Here is a 19,564-nt window from a genome sequence, read left to right on the forward strand (position 1 = left end):
TCCCACACTCTCTTCAATCCCATTCCTCCCTCCAAATCTATAAAACAGCTGTTCACCACCATCTCATATCATTCCCTATCCAAATCCTTCATCTTTATTACCCCTCTTAATCCACCCCAAACCCATCTACTTCAAATTCCATTTTCTTTCCTCAAATCCCCTGTAGTGTCCTGCATTGATTATAATATGCGGAGGCATATGATAATCAATCATATGCCTCCGCCCACATTATTACATCATTATAGTACTTGTACCAAGTTTGATTTAAATCCATTTAGCTGTTCTCAAGTTGTCACATTTTAACCTGACATGAGCTTTGACCTTTGATATCTTGACCCCCAAATTGAATCAGTTCATGTTTACATCGTTATACATACCTGTACCAAGTTTTAATCTAAATCCCTTCAGCTGTTCACAAGTTATCACATTTTTACCTGACATGACCTCTGACCTTTGACCCTGGGACCCCAAAATCTAATCAGTTAATATTTACATCATTATACAGATCTGTACCAAGTTTGAATTATATCCCTTTAGCCGTTCTCAAGTTATAGACCGATAACAGACTTTGACCTTTGACCTCTTGACCCAAAAATCGAATCCATCAATCTTTACATCATTATACATATGTGTAGCCGTTCTCAAGTTATAGACCGATAACAGACTTTGACCTTTGACCTCTTGACCCAAAAATCGAATCCATCAATCTTTACATCATTATACATATGTGTTTGTTTGAATTAGATCATTTCAGCCATTCTCAAGTTATAGACCTATAACAGATGAAGTCGAGTCTCCTCGGGCAATGATGGCATTGCCTTTCAATGGCTGGTACACACAGGTAAGTGTGTGGTATAGACGGGGGTCTCCGTCTCTCTGCTGGCCGTTGGTGAATTCACCCTCGTCCGCCCGTGCTGTTGGAATAGACTGGACTCTCATCCACCAGATGTGCCGAGCCATCTACCATTTAAACCTCATGGCTGTGGACCGTTACCCTGGTAAGGGGGGCTGACAGGTACTACACCTTGCCCACAGGTGACTTGGGGTTATGCAAGGCAGGGGCATCCATCTCCCTGAGGTATCAGAAGAGACCTGCATATCAAGACCTATAACAGACTGACCTTTGAGCGTTGCCCTCAAATTCTAATCAGTTTTAATCTTTACATCATTATACATACCTGTACCAAGTTTCAATGAGATCACTTCAGCCATTCTCAAGTTATAGACATATAACAGACTTTGACCTTTGACCTCTTGACCCAAAAACCGAATCAGTTCATCTTTACCTCATTATACATACCTGCACCAAGTTTGACTAAGATCTCTTCAGCCGTTCTCAAGTTATCGCGGTTACAAAAACCTATCACGGACGGACAGACGGAGAGCCGGACGGACAATCTAAAAACATAATGCCTCCGGCGACTTCCTTGGTGGAGACATTAAAAAAAACTATGCAGGGGTTCCGGCACATGATGTGCATTAAAAAGTTGCAATCTTATAAGTAATTTTGAGTGTTTGTGTGGTTGTTAGTTACTCTTTCATGGCCGAACTGTAGCACCGGTCCCCTTGTGTTTTATACCTATCCCCCCCCCCTCCCCTTCCCACGCCTCCTGCCCCCAAGCCCTCCCTCCCACACTTCTCCCTGCTCTCAAATGTTGTGGTTGTGTGCTTCCCCTTCTCTCCCCATCTTGTCTTCCACTCCCTCTTTTTGTATATTTTGTTTGGCTGGTTGATTTGTTTGTGAAATAAATGTTAGCTCTTTCACGAGCCTCGATTCAGTATACAAAAAAAAACAAAAAAAAACAACCAAATTTTGGGTGTAGGTGCTTCAGAATCTAGACAAGGCTTTGTCCAAACACGTTGGCCTTAAAGGTTATTTTGAGGCCACGATTAAGTGTACACTATTGGGAATGCTGCCGCTGGCCCACAGACAAACTGAAACCACCATGAGGTCAATAACTCCAGAGCTTTTCAATGTCCAACACGTCATGAAACCCCTGCCTTCTTACAAATATAACCTTATAAATATTTCAAAAGGCTGGGTACTCTTTTCTCGGGCAGCACCAGGTGCCCCAGCCAGTAAAAATTAATTCGGAAACTGAAAAGGTTTGTTAAAATTTTATTTAAAAAAAAAAAAAAAAATTTTTTTTTGCTTTACATATTATATTATCATGAGCATATAATATCCACTTACCACAAATAAAATATGCAGGAAATAGTTTATGGATTGTTGTACAGTAAATGATAAGTTATTGAAGTAATAAACACCAGTTACATTGATGTTAACTAGCAAGTTGCCCATGCCCGCTCTGGATTCTGAACTGGGTAGGAATGGAGGCGGAAAAAATAGAAATGGCGTCTTCTGTCATCGAGCCGGAAAAAATAGAAATGGCGTCTTCTGTCATCGAGCCGTCAAGCTGGGACCAACAATTCACATTTATTGCCACATCTGATGCAGTTTAAATGCGCTAATGGTGGTGAGGAGCTCAATTTGAAAGTGTTTGTTCGAATAAATAAATGAAAAAAAAAAAAACTTTGTTTGGTCTGTAATAAATATTTGTATTGGTGTCGAAGCCAGTGACCAATTTAAAATTAATAGTAGGATATATTACTTCTGGAGGGAGTATGTATTTCCTTTGTTGGATTTTTAAAAGCAAGTCTTAAACTATAAAATAAATATGCTTCCTTTTTCTTTTTTTTTCTTTTTTGGTAAGTTTTTTGTTTTTTTTCGATATTTGTGTAGACAGAAAAAACATTATGGTGTGGAGAAGGCTGGTCAAAATATATATTGGAGCAAGTTTATTTTATTTCTCACATCTGGATTTATGCCAGGAAGAGGAACGACAGACGCGCTTTTTATTGTTAGGCAGTTGCAGAAGAAGTACATGGAGAACAGGAAGAAGTTGTTTCTTGGGTTTATTGATCTGGAGAAAGCATTCAATAGGGTTCCACGCAAAGTAGTGACATGGGCATTGAGGAAGTTGGGAGTGGAGGAATGGTTGATCAGAGTTGTGATGGCAATGCACGAGAGAGAGCGCACAGTTGTAAGGACAAAGGACGGGAACAGTGGTGAGTTTGAGGTGAAGGTGGGAGTGCATCAGGGGTCGGTACTAAGTCCACTACTATTTGTAGCTGTGATGGAGGTGCTGGCTCGGAATGTAAAGGAGGGTTTACCGTGGGAGTTGTTGTATGCAGATGATCTGGTATTGTTTGCAGAAAGTATGGATGGACTGAAGGAGAAGATGAACAAGTGGAAGGAATGTATGGAGACAAAAGGTCTGAAGGTGAATATCAGAAAAACGAAGGTGATGGCAAGTGGTAAAGCATGTGGTGAGGTGGAAAGAACTGGGAAGTGGCCCTGTGCTGTGTGCAGGAAGGGTGTCGGAGTGAACTCCATTCAATGTACAATGTGCGCTGAGTGGGTTCATCAAAAATGTAGTTGTCTGAGAGAGTCATTAACCAGTGTGGCAGCTACATTCAAGTGTAAGGTGTACACAGAGGGAGCTGCAGATGGAGGAAATGTTGAGTTGGATCTTGGAGATGGCATGAAGCTGGAAGGTGTGAAAACATTTTGCTACCTAGGAGACATGCTGAATGGAGAAAGTGGATCAGACTCGGCAACGGTTGCTAGAGTGAGATGTGCATGGAAGAAGTTTCGGGAATTGAGTGGCGTGCTGACAAGGAGGGGAGTGTCGTTGAAGCTGAAGGGAAAGGTGTATGCTGCATGTGTGAGAAGTGTTATGATTTATGGGAGCGGGACATGGGTAATGAATGTAGAGCAGCAACGAAGGCTGGAAAGAGTGGAAATGCGAATGGTTCGGTGGATGTGCGGAGTATCATTGAGAGAAAGGAAGACAAATGATGAATTGCGAAAGATGATGGGAATAGAGCCTGTGATGGATGCTGTGAAGAGAAACAGGTTGGGATGGTTTGGTCATGTGTTGAGTGAGGAAGGATGAAAGTGACTGGTTGAGAAGAATGATGGAAATGAATGTAGAAGGAAGTAGAGGATGGGAAGACCGAGAAAGACTTGGCTAAAGATGGTGGAAGAAGAAATGCCGGCAAGGGGGTTGACAAGGGGAGATGCAGAAAATAGGGCAAAATGGAGAAGATTGTCATGGGGACTGCAAGGCTAACCCCCGCTCTTGCAAGGAAAATGGCTTCAAAATGCCTGTTGTTGTTGTTGTCACATTATAAGCAATGCGCCAACCTAAATCAGCCTCATTTACGTAGGGTGCTTATAACATTCTCGGTACAATGTTACAAGTGTCCAAGAAACGCTAAATTTATAATTTTCAAGAATGATATTATAATGATTTTTCAAGAAGTATTAATGCTTTTCAGAAACATGGAGCAGTGAGGTGCTGTTTGCAGACCAGAGATAACCGATTGGCTTGCTGGAGACGTCTGTTGATTAGAAGCTGGGTGTAGAGGTCGTACCATTGTGTAATCGAACATCACGTTTCCACAATCCCACGTCATCTCCTTTCATCCCACCCAGAAACCTGTCCATAACAAATTTAGAGACACTTTCTATCGCCGAGAAATATTTAAGCCCACAATCGCTCTCAATTCCCCCTTTGCGTTGTCCGTGTGTTTTACGTTTTTAGCCGTTTTAACGAAGACTGGAAAAAAATCGTTCTAAGACACAGGTAAACTAGAACGCCACTCAGTAGAGCGCATACTCCCGCCGTGGGTCAAGTTGGAATAATATGTTTTGTTTAACATCCCCTCTCCCCAAAACAATAAATGAAAAAGAAAGTAGGCCCTAACTGTTAGAGAATTAATTTTGATAAATCTCGGAATTAGAGGAGAAAAACATCATTTAAGAATAAGAATAAAAGCTTCAATGCAGTAAAACAGAAAAAAAAATGTCCCAAAAAAATTCCCCCCAAAAATTCCTGGATCTGGAATAATATCCTGAGCTTCACCAAAAACCAATCAATACTTCTTTATCCCAAGGGCAATCATCCCACCAACTTTCATCCAAATCCGTTCAGAACTTTTCCAGATATCTTGTTCACAAACACACAAACTCACATATGCACATACGCGCATGCACCCACACACACACACACACACACAGACACACACACACACACACACACACACACACGATCGAATGCATTACTCCCTGGTGGGAATAACAATTTAAAGGCTTACGAGTGGAAAATAAAATCACTGTGCATATTGTTTATAGCTTTGTTATTGTGTAGGATCACCTCCATTTGCTGCATTTAAAATTTTAAAATGATTTCTACACATTTATTTAATAACCTGATTAATTGTCCATTTCTATATCATCGATTTTATGACATGACTGCTTGATTAAATATAAATTTCTAATTGATCGTCCTCATGCTTCCTTGTCTCTTCCATTCCCACAAAAGTTTAACCAGCTTGCTACACTTGAATAACAGACAGGTACTTACTATCGGACTTTTGACACTTCTCCATTGTTCAGACTTTTCCTCTGTAGTCCTTTCCTTGCCTTCCGCAAAGGGAGCTACAGACAAAGAGAAGTCCAGGTGTTAACAAGCAATGACATAAAAATGAACAAAAGCACATATTTCCATCAGCATCATCTATTGGCACATGTCACACCTTGCTAATAAGTCTGTGAAATTAACAATCGATTTTTTTTGATTTTCATAGATTCATCATACAAGTGAGTTCTTTCCAAAGCGACAATCATAACCAGGCTGCAGCTCACCCACCTGCATGCAAACTGTGTCAAATATTCACAGGTTACTTTGGAGCAGCGGGGTTGGAGTATGGTGCACTTTCTAGGCCTCCCAATAATTCACCCACAAGGTCTACTACAGCCTAATGAATGATATGAGGAAAAAAAAGGTTGCAGCATTTGAAAACTCGTCGAATTTATTTCTGCCTTCATCACATAATGTGATTCAGCTTTCCAACTCTCAGACAGTATGTACAACCGGTCTTTACAATATATTATATAAACATGTAGCAGCTCAGTCCAAAAAGTACTGCACCGAACACAACGCAGCATTTCATAGGTTTTTGTGAAAATTGCTATTCATGTACGAATCGTTTAAAAATCGCAACGCAAAGCCCCGCTCCATTTGTCATTGGCATCAAGAACAAAAAGTTGAGAACAAGCGGGGGAAAGAAAGGATTACTTGCAAGTCAGTACAACATTAAAGAACTACAGAGTTCAAGGAACACCTTACCCCACACAGCCTTAAGAAAAAGGACATTTGAAGGGTCTTTTCAACTCTTGCTTTGCATTTCTGAGTACAATCCATATTAGCTTTGTTCATGAATTTTGAATAACAGGTGCAACGGTAACCATACGAAGCTGATGGGTCAGGAGGAACAGTCCAGAGGTGAGATGAGTTCTCCATCGAGGTTTATCCATACATTTGTACAATCACAAACTTTCTGATAACTCTTTTTGGAGAAACTCACAATTTGGGAACAATCTTTGAGAAAAAGATGCGATAAACAAACAGATTTTTTTTGGATGAAGTTAGCTCGGGCGTCGCATCGCTGGGCGCTGCCATTTTGTCTGAAGCTCCATGTTTCCGTGCATTGAGAGCGCAAGCAGCAAATTGAAATTTAAAAAGTTTTAAAGGCTGTATTAAAATAAAATTTAAAAAACGTTCTACTGTGTTCAAAATATGAAATTCAATGGAAAAACTTGGGTAGTTCCTCAATCAAAGACCGAGAAACACACACAGAGAGCAAATCAATTGCTTCCTCCCGCTTTGTACTGCACACGTGGAGTAGTGAAACAGAGGATGAAAGAAACTGCAAAAACAGGCAGGCACGGTGAGTCAAAAAAAGAGGGTAAAAACAACAGCAAAAACGGCTGAGAAGAGCATTCCATGAAAATGAATCCAAAAACAGGAAGAGAAGTGCCCTTCCCATATGTTGTTATTGAACCATGGTTGTGGTACTTATACCATACTAATCTTCATAACAGCACTTGTACTATAGAATGTTTCAGTAATCCTGCATTTATACCGTCATAAATCCAACACAATCTTTAATCTAAGCAATCTGTCACCTTTGACTTATTTATGAATACAGAGCTTATAAAAGTAGATTCCAAATGCGTACCAAAATCGAGTTGAACTCTACTTCGGGCCATCTCCCAACGATAAGCGTACTGCATTAAAAAAAAATTGTATTATTGCATGTAAAAGCAAGCCTCGAGTCCTTAGATTTAGCGCTGTCTTTTTCTTGATATTCATTCAAATTAATGAAGTCTTGAACTGTTCTCTCATAAGTAGAATGGCGTAATTGTCCAAAACCTCAGCAATTCTGAGCAACCAAAGGTCTTTCATTGTGGAGTCTGTGAAATGGGACTGCCATGTATTGCAATTGTCTCAATTTTACGTCCCACAATATCCCGCTGCACCGATCCTTATCCATAATGATTTGACCTGTGCAGAATTCCATGAAGGCGGTATTACCATAAACTTAGGTCGTTTGGACACCATTGTGGTATTTCTATGGGCAAACAGAGCTGGTGGTGCCCATCTCCCCTCCAGACGACGTTTCTGAGCAGCCATGAGAATAAAACCCACATCAGTAAGGACAACGCAACAATGCTTCACCAACTCTATCACCAAGCCACACATAATTCTATCAAGACGAAATAATTCAAAAAGCAAAAATATAGACGTTTTGAACAAATGCGTTGTGCAATTGCCTCAGGGATATTCTGACGCAGCAATGTTTCGGGGGTGCGTTGGGGTGGAGTTTTCTTTCACAAAAACCAAATAAAATATTACCTCTGTGGCTAAAAGGTAGGAAAGCGCTGACTCGACGTGCAGCCAACATACCGTAATCTAGGCTTTGCATGTGGACATGAGGGGGTGAGAAAGTTCATGCTGACAAGCCAGAAAGGAGCAAATAAAAGTCTGGTAGAGTTTTCCAATTATAGTCAAAGCCATATAAGGAAGTGTGCTACTGCCGTTTTGTTTTGTGGAATTGGTCATCCATGGTTGCGCCTGAAAGTGGGTCATCCTTTAGCAAAACAATTCATAAAAGTCATAGGTTTAACAAGAGGATTTTGCACCGACCGCTGTGACCTGCACATCAGCTCAACTTCCGAGGTTTCCAGTCGTCCGAGAGGAGGTGAAGAAAAACAAGATGAGTGGAGGTGGAGATCTGAAGATGGATGGGTTGAAAGATGAAATGCAATAAATATCAGCTCTATTTTTCCATTGTCTATTTCTATACAATTACCTTCTCAGCTTTATCTTGGAACAAAAAAAACCAATCCATTCATTACAGCCGACATGTGCACAAGACTTAGACATGCGTTGGAATGAGCAAAGTCTTATGTACAACGATCCAAGACACGTGTGTGTAACTACTGGTGTTTTATAGTATGGCTGGAGTATTTAAATCTGAAAGATAGCCTTATCCTCAACCCCCAATTTTTCTAGGTGATGGATAAAGATGTGCAAGTAAGGGGAATAAATGGGGGGGGGGGGGGGGGGGGAATAAATAAAACGATGAAATGTGTAAAACCAAGAAAGAAGCACAAAAGCAAGAACAGAATGAAGGACAGAGAAATAGGAATTGGGAGAAAGTGACACTGATGCCTTCAGGTAGGCCATCATGGCAGTTACGAATATCCTTGGGCGAGGAGGACTTGCTGGCGTGCCATGGTGGCATACCGCTGTAGGAAAAGATTGTGTGCATAGTTGTACAGCTCCATGTCGAGGCGATTTAGACGGTGGATCCTTGCCATTGCAACAGTGCCAAGGTCGGTACCGGCGGCCCGCGTCACATTGTGCTGCTCAAACGGCGCTGAGAAGCGCAGGCCGAAGGTCCACTCAAAAAGCTGCTGGGTGCGTCGCTGCTCCTCGGTGAGACCGAAGAAAGCCATCTGGCGAAGGTTGAGCTTGGCGCTTTCGAGGAGGATGCGGCTGCGTTGGGGATCGTGCATGCTGGAAGTGTTGTAGCAGCCGACGAGCTTGAGGTCAGCGAGCATGCGCACCTACAAAGGTGGACACAATATAACATACTCTAAAGATGAGGAACAAAATCGGTTGGTGATCCAAGGAGTTCGTGGGGACTTTTGACTTATTATCTAAAAGCAAAAAACTTTTCACTAAAAAAAACAAAACATAAAAGTCTCTCTAATCCAAGCTCATAGTTTTAAACTTTCTGACAAACATTATCCTTTTCATAACTCCATTCATCGTCAAAGGAAAAGGTTTAGAAAAGCCCTTGAAAGCAACGGAAAAAGTACATCACAAAAGAAAAGCTTCGGGTTCACTTGCAAATGGAAGGAGCATGAGAGGAAAAAAAGAATAACTGTCAAAACAAAACATTCACAACAGCCCTGCGCTCGAACCTGCCGGTTGTTGGCGAGATTGGAAGTGCATCCCATGAAGTCCTCCAACGAGACGCCGGTCCAATCACGGCTCGAGTAGCACGGTGGAAGCTCGGCGGGCGTGGGGGCCCGTCTGGCGCAACGGTGCAACGCCGCTCTCCACGTCGCACCGCGTTGCACGTGCCTCCATTCACTGATGTATCGTGACACAGGCTCGCGCAGAATCGTCACGTAGTGGTAACGCCTACGCGTGGGCGACATGGAGCACATTTGATGGAAAATGATGTCCTCAAATTGCTGTTACGTTTTCGTCGCCCCATTATCACTGGCTAACAGTGAGGGCATCACAATTAACCCTCAACGTACAATCCAAAAAAGGTCTGAGTCACGTCGTCTGAAGTCTGTCACAAATGAGAGCAATGAAACCCAATTAACAAACGAGCACATCATTATCGAAGAGTGACCTTGCATCAGTGCATTCCCTATTAAATAAAAGAGCATTCTGGACTGAGAAAACAATTTACTGCGGAGAGCGTTTATTTGATATCTACAAATCCGTCTCTGGAAGCTGTGTAGAGCACTCAAGATGGGCACTCAGGAGGACAATGCGCTGAGGAAATTGCATTTCTACAGCATCCTTCTTTAGGGGAATGGAAATATCACGTGCTTAAATGCATATCTTAAAGAAGTCTTCTTTATCGGTGCTGTACAATAATAGGTCTCATACTTGAGTTTACGACGTTGGTGGCAGAGTGTGTTGCGGGGAGCAGAGGGGGATAAAGAGTAGAGACGCAAAAAAAAAAAATAGATGCAGAAACCTTCAGAACTTCCCATAAAATAGGCATTTTGAAAGAAAATATTATTATTATATCTAAAGCTCTTTCTAACCATGCACTCACTGACTTGACTTACTCAATTAAATATTTTTTTAAAGATTCAGTGAGTGTTTCAGCGGGTCTTTCTTCTAAGTGGACCAGAAAGTTGAATCCTGGCGTACTGAAGTAACTCAAAGACACAATTCCAGAAAAGCATAGAAAAAAGAAAATCACAAAACATTTCTGTAAATATCTGAAGAAGTAAACATCCATAAACAAATGTCGGCCGGTGTAGCCTCGCTCCCTGGGCTTGGAGAGGTGCAGAGTGTTGACTGTGCATGGCTAAAGAGATGAAACCGATCACTCATTCTACATTGAAATGATCGATGTATCTGTTCGCAGGATACAAGTACAATCTACTCATATATATACATACAGTCACGTGAAAAAGTAAGTACGCCCCATGTCAAGTTTTGACTTTTTCAACATATTTCAACATACAGCTGTTTGATCTTCATTTCAACAATATTGATAGATAAAGGTGATATAATATAACAAATGTCATGAAACATTTACATTTTGTCGTCCGTTGTAAAATGTAAATAAACATAAATGCAAATTTCGCATGTGGAAAAAGTAAGTACACCCCTACATTTATCACTACTTCAAATACCTAAAATTAGAATCATGTGCACCAGCTCAGGTGCAAATGATTAGAACATCATTAGAGAGGATCTTGGAGGAACCTGTCTTATTTAAACCTCAGACATTTCGTTTGGTTTGCTCTTTGTTGTTGAAGTGTGCGGCGTCACCATGCCTAGATCAAAAGAGCTCTCTGATGCCTTCAGAAAGAAGGTTATATATGCCTACGAGTCCGGGAAGGGATTTAAAAAGATCTCCAAACAATTTGAAATCAATCATTTGACTGTCCGGAAGATCATCTACAAGTGGAGGAGATTCCAAACAACTGCCAACTTATTCAGGCCAGGCCGCCCCAGCAAGTTCTGCCCGAGAGCAGACCGCAAAATGCTGAAAGAAGTCTTGAAGAACCCCAGAATGTCATCACGGGACCTACAGGTAGCTCTTGCCACTGTTGATGTCAAAGTGCACGAGTCTACCATTAGAAAGAGGCTGCACAAATTTGATCTACATGGGAGGTGTGCCAGGAGGAAACCTTTGCTGTCCAGAAAGAACATCAGGGCAAGACTAAAGTTTGCCGATGAACACCTAGGCAAAGACCAGCACTTCTGGAACAATGTGCTCTGGACAGATGAGTCAAAGGTAGAGCTATTTGGCCACAGTACCAGAAGACATGTTTGGTGAAAACCAAAGACAGCATTTGACCACAAGAACCTGATACCAACTGTAAAGCATGGTGGTGGAAATATTATGGTTTGGGGCAGCTTTGCTGCATCAGGGCCTGGGCAGCTCACCTTCATCGAATCCACTATGAATTCTTCATTGTACCAGAGGGTGCTTGATGATAATGTGAGGCCACCTGTCGGAAAGTTGAAGCTCAACCGAAGGTAGACCTTGCAACACGACAATTTTTTTTTTTTTTTTTGTATACAAGATCGAGGCTCATGAAAGAGCGAACATTAATCACACAGAAAGACAAACCGACACATAAAACAAATAACATCGGGAGTGGCAGACAAGATGGGGAGAAAGGGGGAAGGACACAAACACAACATTTGAGAGCAGGGACTGAGAGACATGGAGACATCGAGAGATCTGTGGGAGGGAGAGGGCTTTGGGGGGGAGGCATGGGAAGGGGGGGTGGGACAGGTATAAAACATATGGACACTGCCAGGACTTCCAGGAAAGAAGTTGGAATTTCAAACAAGGTGGATCTGGGGTGAATTAGTGGGGGTAGAAAAGATCAAGGTTTTGGATGGGGGAAGATAAGAGATGGTGGTGAACAGCTGTTTTAAAGACCTGGAGGGAGGAGTGGGATTGAAGGGGGTGTGGGAGTTTGTTCCAGAGGCGGGAGAAAAGAGGAATGAAAGAGTGAAGGTGAGCAGCGAGCCGAGATTTCGGCAGTTTAACCATCAGAGGGTTGCTGGCAGATCTTGTGTGACCTGTAGGAATATTTGGGGGACAGTGCACAGAGAGAGCTGGGGGAGCAAGGCCGGAGAGGAGTCGGTAGAAGACAGAAAGACCACCTACCTGCCTGCGGTGAGTAAGTGAAAGGCCCTCGGAGTTAGCTTAATTGCAGGAGATTCCAATGATACTGAACGCTTTGGTTTCAACAGCGTGAAGCCGAGCTAGGTGTGAGGCAGGAGCACCGGCCCAGAGGGGAGAACAGCATTCCATTGAGCTGCGGATGAAAGCCTTGTATATGGTGAGAAGCTCAGGTGTGCCAAGGAAGGACTTCGCACGACGGAGGATGCCCAGTTGGCGACTGGCTTTGCAGGCCAGCTTGGAAATGTGGTTTTCCCAAGAAAGATCATGGCGGATAGTGAGATCCAAAAACTTGAGTGACATAACTTCTTGGAGAGGATTGTTGAGAAAGTAGATGGGAGGGTTGTCCAGTCGATCTTTTCGGAGAGACATAGTAAGAGTGTGAGATTTGTCAGGATTGAAAGACATGTTCCACTTGTTTGACCAGTCTGTGATTTTGTCCAGGTCTTCAGAGAGTGAGGAGGCTGCAGACTGCCGATCTGAGGGAAGAGGAATGGAGCGGCAGAGAGTGGAGTCATCAGCAAAGAGATAGAGAGGATTTTCCAGAGATTCGGAGAGATCATTAAATGACCCGAAACATACCAGTAAATCCACCAAGGAATGGCTGAAAAGAAAGAAATGGAGGGTTCTGAAATGGCCAAGTCAAAGCCCGGATCTAAATCCCATCGAGATGTTGTGGGGGGATTTGAAACGAGCTGTGCATGCAAGAAACTCCTCAAACATAGCACAGCTGAAAGAATTCTGCATGGAGGAGTGGGCAAAAATTTCTCCCAGTCGATGTCAGAGACTGGAAGACTTATAAGAAACGCCTACTTGAGGTTGTTTCTGCCAAAGGGGGCAATACCACCTATTAGAGCCAAGGGTGTACTTACTTTTTCCACATGCGAAGTTTGCATTTATGTTTATTTAAATTATACAATGGACTACAAAATGTAAATGTTTCATGATATTTGTTATATTATATCACCTTTATCTATCAATATTGTTGAAATGAAGATCAAACAGCTGTATGTTGAAATATGTTGAAAAAGTCAAAAATTTACATGGGGTGTACTTACTTTTTCACGTGACTCTATGTATATAGATATATATATTGTTGCGGTTTTGAGAACCCACACTTGTAAATATAACATCATTAAAGGTTAACGGTTGCACCCCATAGATAGGCCACAAGGAACATGTAGGTCACCATAGGACGTCAGTTATTTCCTAGTCTGTGTTTAGATAAGGCCATTCCCAATAGTTGTATCTGCGTTGCGTCAAACAAATAAGAGTAGGCCCCTTTGTCCATTTTGCAGCCTCCCTCCAAGCGATGCCATTAAGCGCTCTCCAGTCTGCACCCCATGGCCCCTCCCAATTTGTTATGCTCATTTGCCAGCAGCCTTCGCTGCCCTTGGGCTCGCTCAACCCAGCCAAAAGCCACGAGGTGAGGCCCGAAAAGGGGGCGGAACGCCAGGATGGAGGTGCGGCCACGTCAACCAGCCATCAAGGCGGAGCCGGTAAAACCACACCAGCCAACCAGGGCTGAGGTAAGATCACATGACAGGGCGTGGTTGTGGCTTCGAGAGCGTTCGCTGGCTTGGGTTATAAAAGCGCGCACGCAAAGCCCTTCGACAGGACTCGCTGGGGAAGGTTGAGAGGACTCGCTGGGGAAGGTTGAGAGGACTCGCTGGGGAAGGTTGAGAGGACTCGCTGGGGAAGGTTGAGAGGACTCGAGAGTATATGCGCTTTACCAAGAGAAGGACTCGCTGGGGAAGGTTGAGAGGAATCGTGAGGAAAGTGCAGTGTGTGATTGGTGTTACAAAGGACTGGCACGATTCGCGCATGAACAGGACTCGCATGATAAAGACTTGAAGGAATTGCGCTTCACGAGAGGGCTGACTGGGCGAGCGCGCGGCACGCATTGCTGAGAACTGCAGCGTGCCGAAGGACATTGGGGAAGGGGCGCTTGGAGCGGATAATACCGGTAGCACGTGGCAAAGCGCCGGTACGCATATTACGTACGCCAATAGCCCAGCTTACCTTCCCCCGTCACTATAATTGTCCGCTCGCGCTACACTACGTGGAGAGTTGCCTGCCTGGTTTCGTCTGCTGGTACGGGTCGAGGACTGGAGCCTGGACACCATCGCCAGACCTTCCACCCTACCATCTACATCCCCGCGTGAGTCTGAAGTCTGAGACCGAATCTGAGAGCGATCGGGCCCGTGTCCAGGGAATAGAATAAGACTGTCTAAGACTGCCCTGTGTACTTTTCCTTTCTCTTTCTTTCTTGTACATTCTTTCTTTTCCTCTTCTTATTTGTACATAATTAATAAACCAATCTGTTCTTCCTATTTTCCTGGTTTCCTCTCAATCCGATCGTATCAGTCTCTTCTCAATTGGGTAAGCGTGGCACGATTAGGAACCGCTTAGAATCGGGTCTAGTCCTTGTTAACGGCCCGAATCGCGGCTCGCTTCGCTCGGCGTGTCCACTAACGCCGTGGTTCGGGCGGGGGTTATTTCCTTGCTTCACGGTCGGTGTTAGTAAATAGGTAATAGGACTAATTCGACCAACAACCCTATTTAATACCGACCGGAAGTAACGTGATAACCCCCAGGATCGTGTCGGCCAGATAAGAGACAAGGGGATTAACCCCCTCTTGATAAGGGGAGAGCCGATGTCGGAGATCCGTAACAATATATATTATATATATATATATATACAGTATATATATATATATATATATATATATATATATATATATATATATATATATATATATATATATATATATATATATATAGATATATAGATATATATATATATACACAAAGTGTATGGATTGAAAAACAAAATTTAATCATTAATTTGTAGTACCAGCCAAGAACCTGTCCTTACCCAGTTAGTGGAGTCACTTTTCTGGGACCCCATAACTATTTTGTGGAGAACCAAGTTTGAAGGTGGATTTGGGTGCATTAAGACATTACCTTTAAAATGAGCTCCCATGTCCCTCGCGAAATGATGGGGAACTCCCGCGAGGGAGCATTTTCCAAGATGGCCACCATTAACATATACCTAATATCGGTTTGGCCTCCGATTTCCTATAAAAACATTTATAAAATCTATTCTGGGGTTTTGTTATATTCTAAATCCATAAATCATACTTATAACACATAGAGAAACGCATAAATACTCATATTGTTGATTTATTTGATCTCAAATGACCCAGAAAATAACAAAATGGCTGCCGCAAGATACAAATAATTTGTCATTTATTGTGGTTACTTGATGTTTCTAAGATTTTCATCCAGATATTTATTCGGTGGGTTTCTGAAATGGACGAATGCCGCAGTGTCCTGACCAATCTCCATCGTTTTTAACTGAATATAGCACATCCAAAATGCTCTTTACATGGGTTAAGGCATGTCTGCACGTGTGCCTACCAAGCTATACTGCAAAGTAATACTATTTCCTTATATAAGTAAATTAATCGATTATTTTTTCGACGTAGATCAAAGGACAACTGAATGAAATAGTCGCTTCTGTCCATAATGGATTGTTTATTCATCTATTGACATCAGCAACTCCTGAAGCTTCTATACCGAACACGCTTATTTCAGACCACCACAGTTCACATGGTCAGTCCGCCAGTTTCCGTTGTCTGGAGCGGTACTTATTCGTCAGTTGTCTCATCGTCACTATCATCAGAACGAGTTGAAGAATCAGAATCTGTTCCACTATCGTTGTCTTCTCTCTCCAAGACGCTCTGTTCATCCCGCGTAATAAGGGAAAGATCCCCGGGCATCATGGGTTTGGAGTGGATTACAGGCACGAGCATGCCGGACGCATCTTTACTCCATCCATGTCCTAATGGCGTAGGAGGGGAATCAGGCTTGCTGTAGTTTTGAAAAACCCAAACTTGATAATTGCCCCTTGCAATATGGAAACTGAGAGAGTCCGAGTCTGGTGGAAATCTGGATGTCACCTTTTTCTTCATCTTGTTCCATTTCACAGCACGGGCTTGTCCCAGGGAATCTGCGTGCTTGTCCCCGTATATATAGCGAAGGGTGAACATCTCGAGATCCCGAACATTGTTCTCATTCATCGAAATCTGGGGACTGGTACAGCTTCCTCCAAACTCCTGCTCATTTGGGTCTTTCAGCCATGTCAGAAACTTTCTGAGATCCATGGATGGGTCACTATACTCGCTCATTTGATCCTGATGGGGAGGCCAGGCAGCTATCGGTATTTTTGTTGCCTTCTCGCGTAACCGCTTGGCGACAATTTTGAACAGCTGTTCGTCAGGAATACCCCACTGGTTGATGGCCGCTTCGATGTATGTTCCTCCAAGACTTTTGTCGTACACAATCAAACATTGATTGCGATGGTAACGATTGTGATAACCAAGACGTTCCTTGAAGTGGCCCTCGAGAAGCTTTTTGAAGTTGGAACTGTGACCACATGTAGGAAGTTTGAACTTCTGCAGCATTCCATCATAATCAGAGAGGAGACTCGATAACGTTCTCGGTTCACAGTTTTCGAAGATGCAACATTCTATGCGTGTGCATCAATTGTTCCTTCGGTCCGACAGACCAGTCAACGTTTTCAAATGAGGTTTGCAAAGGGATCAAGAGTAACCCAGTCTTGAGCCTTTACTCTTAGATTCTCCCATGCCGTCAACTCTTTCAAATCCAGAATATCGTCATCTTTAATTTCCTACTCACACAATATACAGTTGGGTAGGTATTTTCTCTTTCGCCCACTCTCCTCTGGCAGCGGTTTCAGCAGTGGCCTCGATCGAAGGGATTCAGCCATTACACCTGTCACTGTAATGGAAATTGATACATTCATATGAAAGATTATTATGACTCCAATAGTTCAATGACATCATTCCCAGAGGCATTTCTGTTTTCTAGATTTGCCTCTAAAATGGCTGCTAGTAGTACTCTGATTCAGAAACCTTCAATATCCATAGTTCATACTCACAGCATGGTGGGATTTATCAGTAATTTGGGTGAAAATATGACAGCAGTAGCATCTGTATGGCGGTCAATTTGTGTTTTCTTGATCATTTCAGCTAAATAAATCACCACTATGGGTATTTCTGAGTTCCTTTGTGAGCTGTAACACTGATTAAAGGTACAAAACCTGAGTGAACATGTTAATTTAGTTTTGAAGTGAAAAACGTAGGCCAAACTATTAGGTATATGTTAATGGCGGCCATCTTGGAAAATGCCCCCTAGCGGGAGTTCCCCATCGTTTCGCGAGGGACATGGGAGCTCATTTTAAAGATAATGTCTTAAAGTACCCAAATCCACCTTCAAACTTAGTTCTCCGCAAAATAGTTACGGGGTCCCAGAAAAGTGACCCCACTAAGTACAGGCTAATTCACCCACATTTTATTACTTCTGTGGCATATTTCATTATGATTTTTAGTACCTGCTGCCACTAGATGGCGCTATACCATACACACTTAAGTGGGTGCTTCGTGTGCAGCCACCCGGCTGCTGGTTGCATCATTTCTGTGGGCACGTTTGCCGCTGATGCAATGCCTCTCTATAATCAGTTATACTGGGACTCATTTATGCCGACTTTGGAAGGATGACAGGCTGAGTCAACCCCACCTGGCGTTAATTGCAACGGGATTCGAACTCAGGACCTTCAGATCCCAAGCCCGCCGCCCTAACCATTAGGCCAACACCAGGTGACAAACTGAAGAAGAGAGAAATGTCATCCGGCGTCATCCGGCCTCCTCCGATCCTGAATCAATGACTTGTAATGTCCTCCCCTACCAAGAGTAGCACAATATACCATACATGTTTACATGGAGGCTTTGCAACTCACCTGCCTCCCCTACTCGAGCCACCTGACCCTGAACTCCAGGCGCAACAAAAAATAATTTAGTGAGAATGAAATCCTTCCAGTGCACACCCTGAGTATAACCAGCAGTTTTCAACACATTCCATAGAGAGGATTAGGAATACATACAGGTCCAACAAACATCTACAAACAAAGAAACAAACAGACACTTCTCGAATTATATATATATCTAAATAAATAAAACTAGTGAGCATCCCACCCCCCCACCCACCCCCCCTCCCCTCCCCCTCTTACACAAGACAGCCCAGCAAACACGGATGTACAACTTGTGTCCGAGGAGTCAAATCGACATAAAATTGTAAAAGATAGCACCGCGATCAATATAGTAATCACCAGGATGAGTCACGAGGTGAGGAAAGCGTTTTATAAAGACCCCATACTGTAATCCTAGAAAGCATAAACATTTACATCAGTTGATCAGTGGTTATAGAAAGAGCTTCATATATTAATATGCAACACACATACAAGCACACCTAGGAGGATAGCCTAGGCCCTAGAGGTAGATACACTCGCCTCTTAGCTGTCTAGCCTGGGTTCAAATGTCGGCCTAACTATAAACTCTCATCCAGGTGTTTTACATGCATGGCATTACGTCAATGTGTGTGCCGACATCACACTCAGTGCCCCGTCTGCTATCAGGCCCAGCCAAGCTCGAGACTTGGGCCAAAAAGAAGTGTGTTGTTCGGGTTGGGTTAGGGTTGGGTTCGGGTTGGGTTCGGGTTGGGGTTCGGGTTGGGTTAGGGTTGGGGTTAGGGTTGGGTTAGGGTTGGGTTAGGGTTGGGGTTGGGGTTGGGTTCGGGTTGGGTTAGGGTTGGGGTTAGGGTTGGGTTAGGGTTGCGTTCGGGTTGGGTTCGGGTTGGGGTTCGGGTTGGGGTTAGGGTTGGGTTAGGGTTGGGTTCGGGTTGGGTTCGGGTTGGGGTTCGGGTTGGGGTTAGGGTTGGGTTAGGGTTGGGGTTAGGGTTGGGTTAGGGTTGGGTTCGGGTTGGGTTAGGGTTGGGGTTGGGGTTGGGTTCGGGTTGGGTTAGGGTTGGGGTTAGGGTTGGGTTAGGGTTGGGGTTAGGGTTGGGTTAGGGTTGGGTTCGGGTTGGGTTAGGGTTGGGGTTGGGTTCGGGTTGGGTTCGGGTTGGGGTTAGGGTTGGGTTCGGGTTGGGTTAGGGTTGGGGTTGGGGTTGGGTTCGGGTTGGGTTCGGGTTGGGGTTAGGGTTGGGTTCGGGTTGGGTTAGGGTTGGGTTAGGGTTGGGTTCGGGTTGGGTTAGGGTTGGGTTAGGGTTGGGTTCGGGTTGGGTTCGGGTTAGTCCCCTCATTTCAGTTGCTCATATATTCAGCAGAAATAAAATGTACAACCTGCCTCGGACGTGCCATCAACAAGGTCATAACCCGCAT

At 43.5% G+C, this 19,564-nt stretch overlaps 1 protein-coding gene across 4 annotated transcripts in view; it reads right to left on the reverse strand.

Annotated features, from left to right (window-relative positions):
- Positions 1 to 19,564, reverse strand: part of LOC137435343 (heparan-sulfate 6-O-sulfotransferase 1-B) — a 162,094-nt gene that overhangs the window by 31,814 nt on the left and 110,716 nt on the right. For 2 of the 4 annotated variants that reach the window (XM_078784424.1, XM_078784422.1), the window contains exons 1-2: positions 5,718 to 8,607; positions 5,433 to 5,506 (exon numbers count right to left, since the gene is read on the reverse strand). Coding sequence is in view for 3 of the 4 variants with exons in the window: in XM_078784422.1 (XP_078640548.1) it covers positions 5,433 to 5,457 (25 nt within the window). In the remaining variant the exon portion in view is untranslated. Of the gene's footprint in view, positions 1 to 5,432; positions 5,507 to 5,717; positions 8,984 to 9,343; positions 9,567 to 19,564 lie in introns of those variants that run through there. The other 2 variants (XM_068129043.2, XM_078784423.1) reach the window with 2 other exon arrangements.

Source organism: Myxine glutinosa, chromosome 9 (genome assembly GCF_964187855.1).
Source record: "Myxine glutinosa chromosome 9, kmMyxGlut1.1, whole genome shotgun sequence".
Lineage (NCBI taxonomy): Eukaryota > Metazoa > Chordata > Myxini > Myxiniformes > Myxinidae > Myxine > Myxine glutinosa.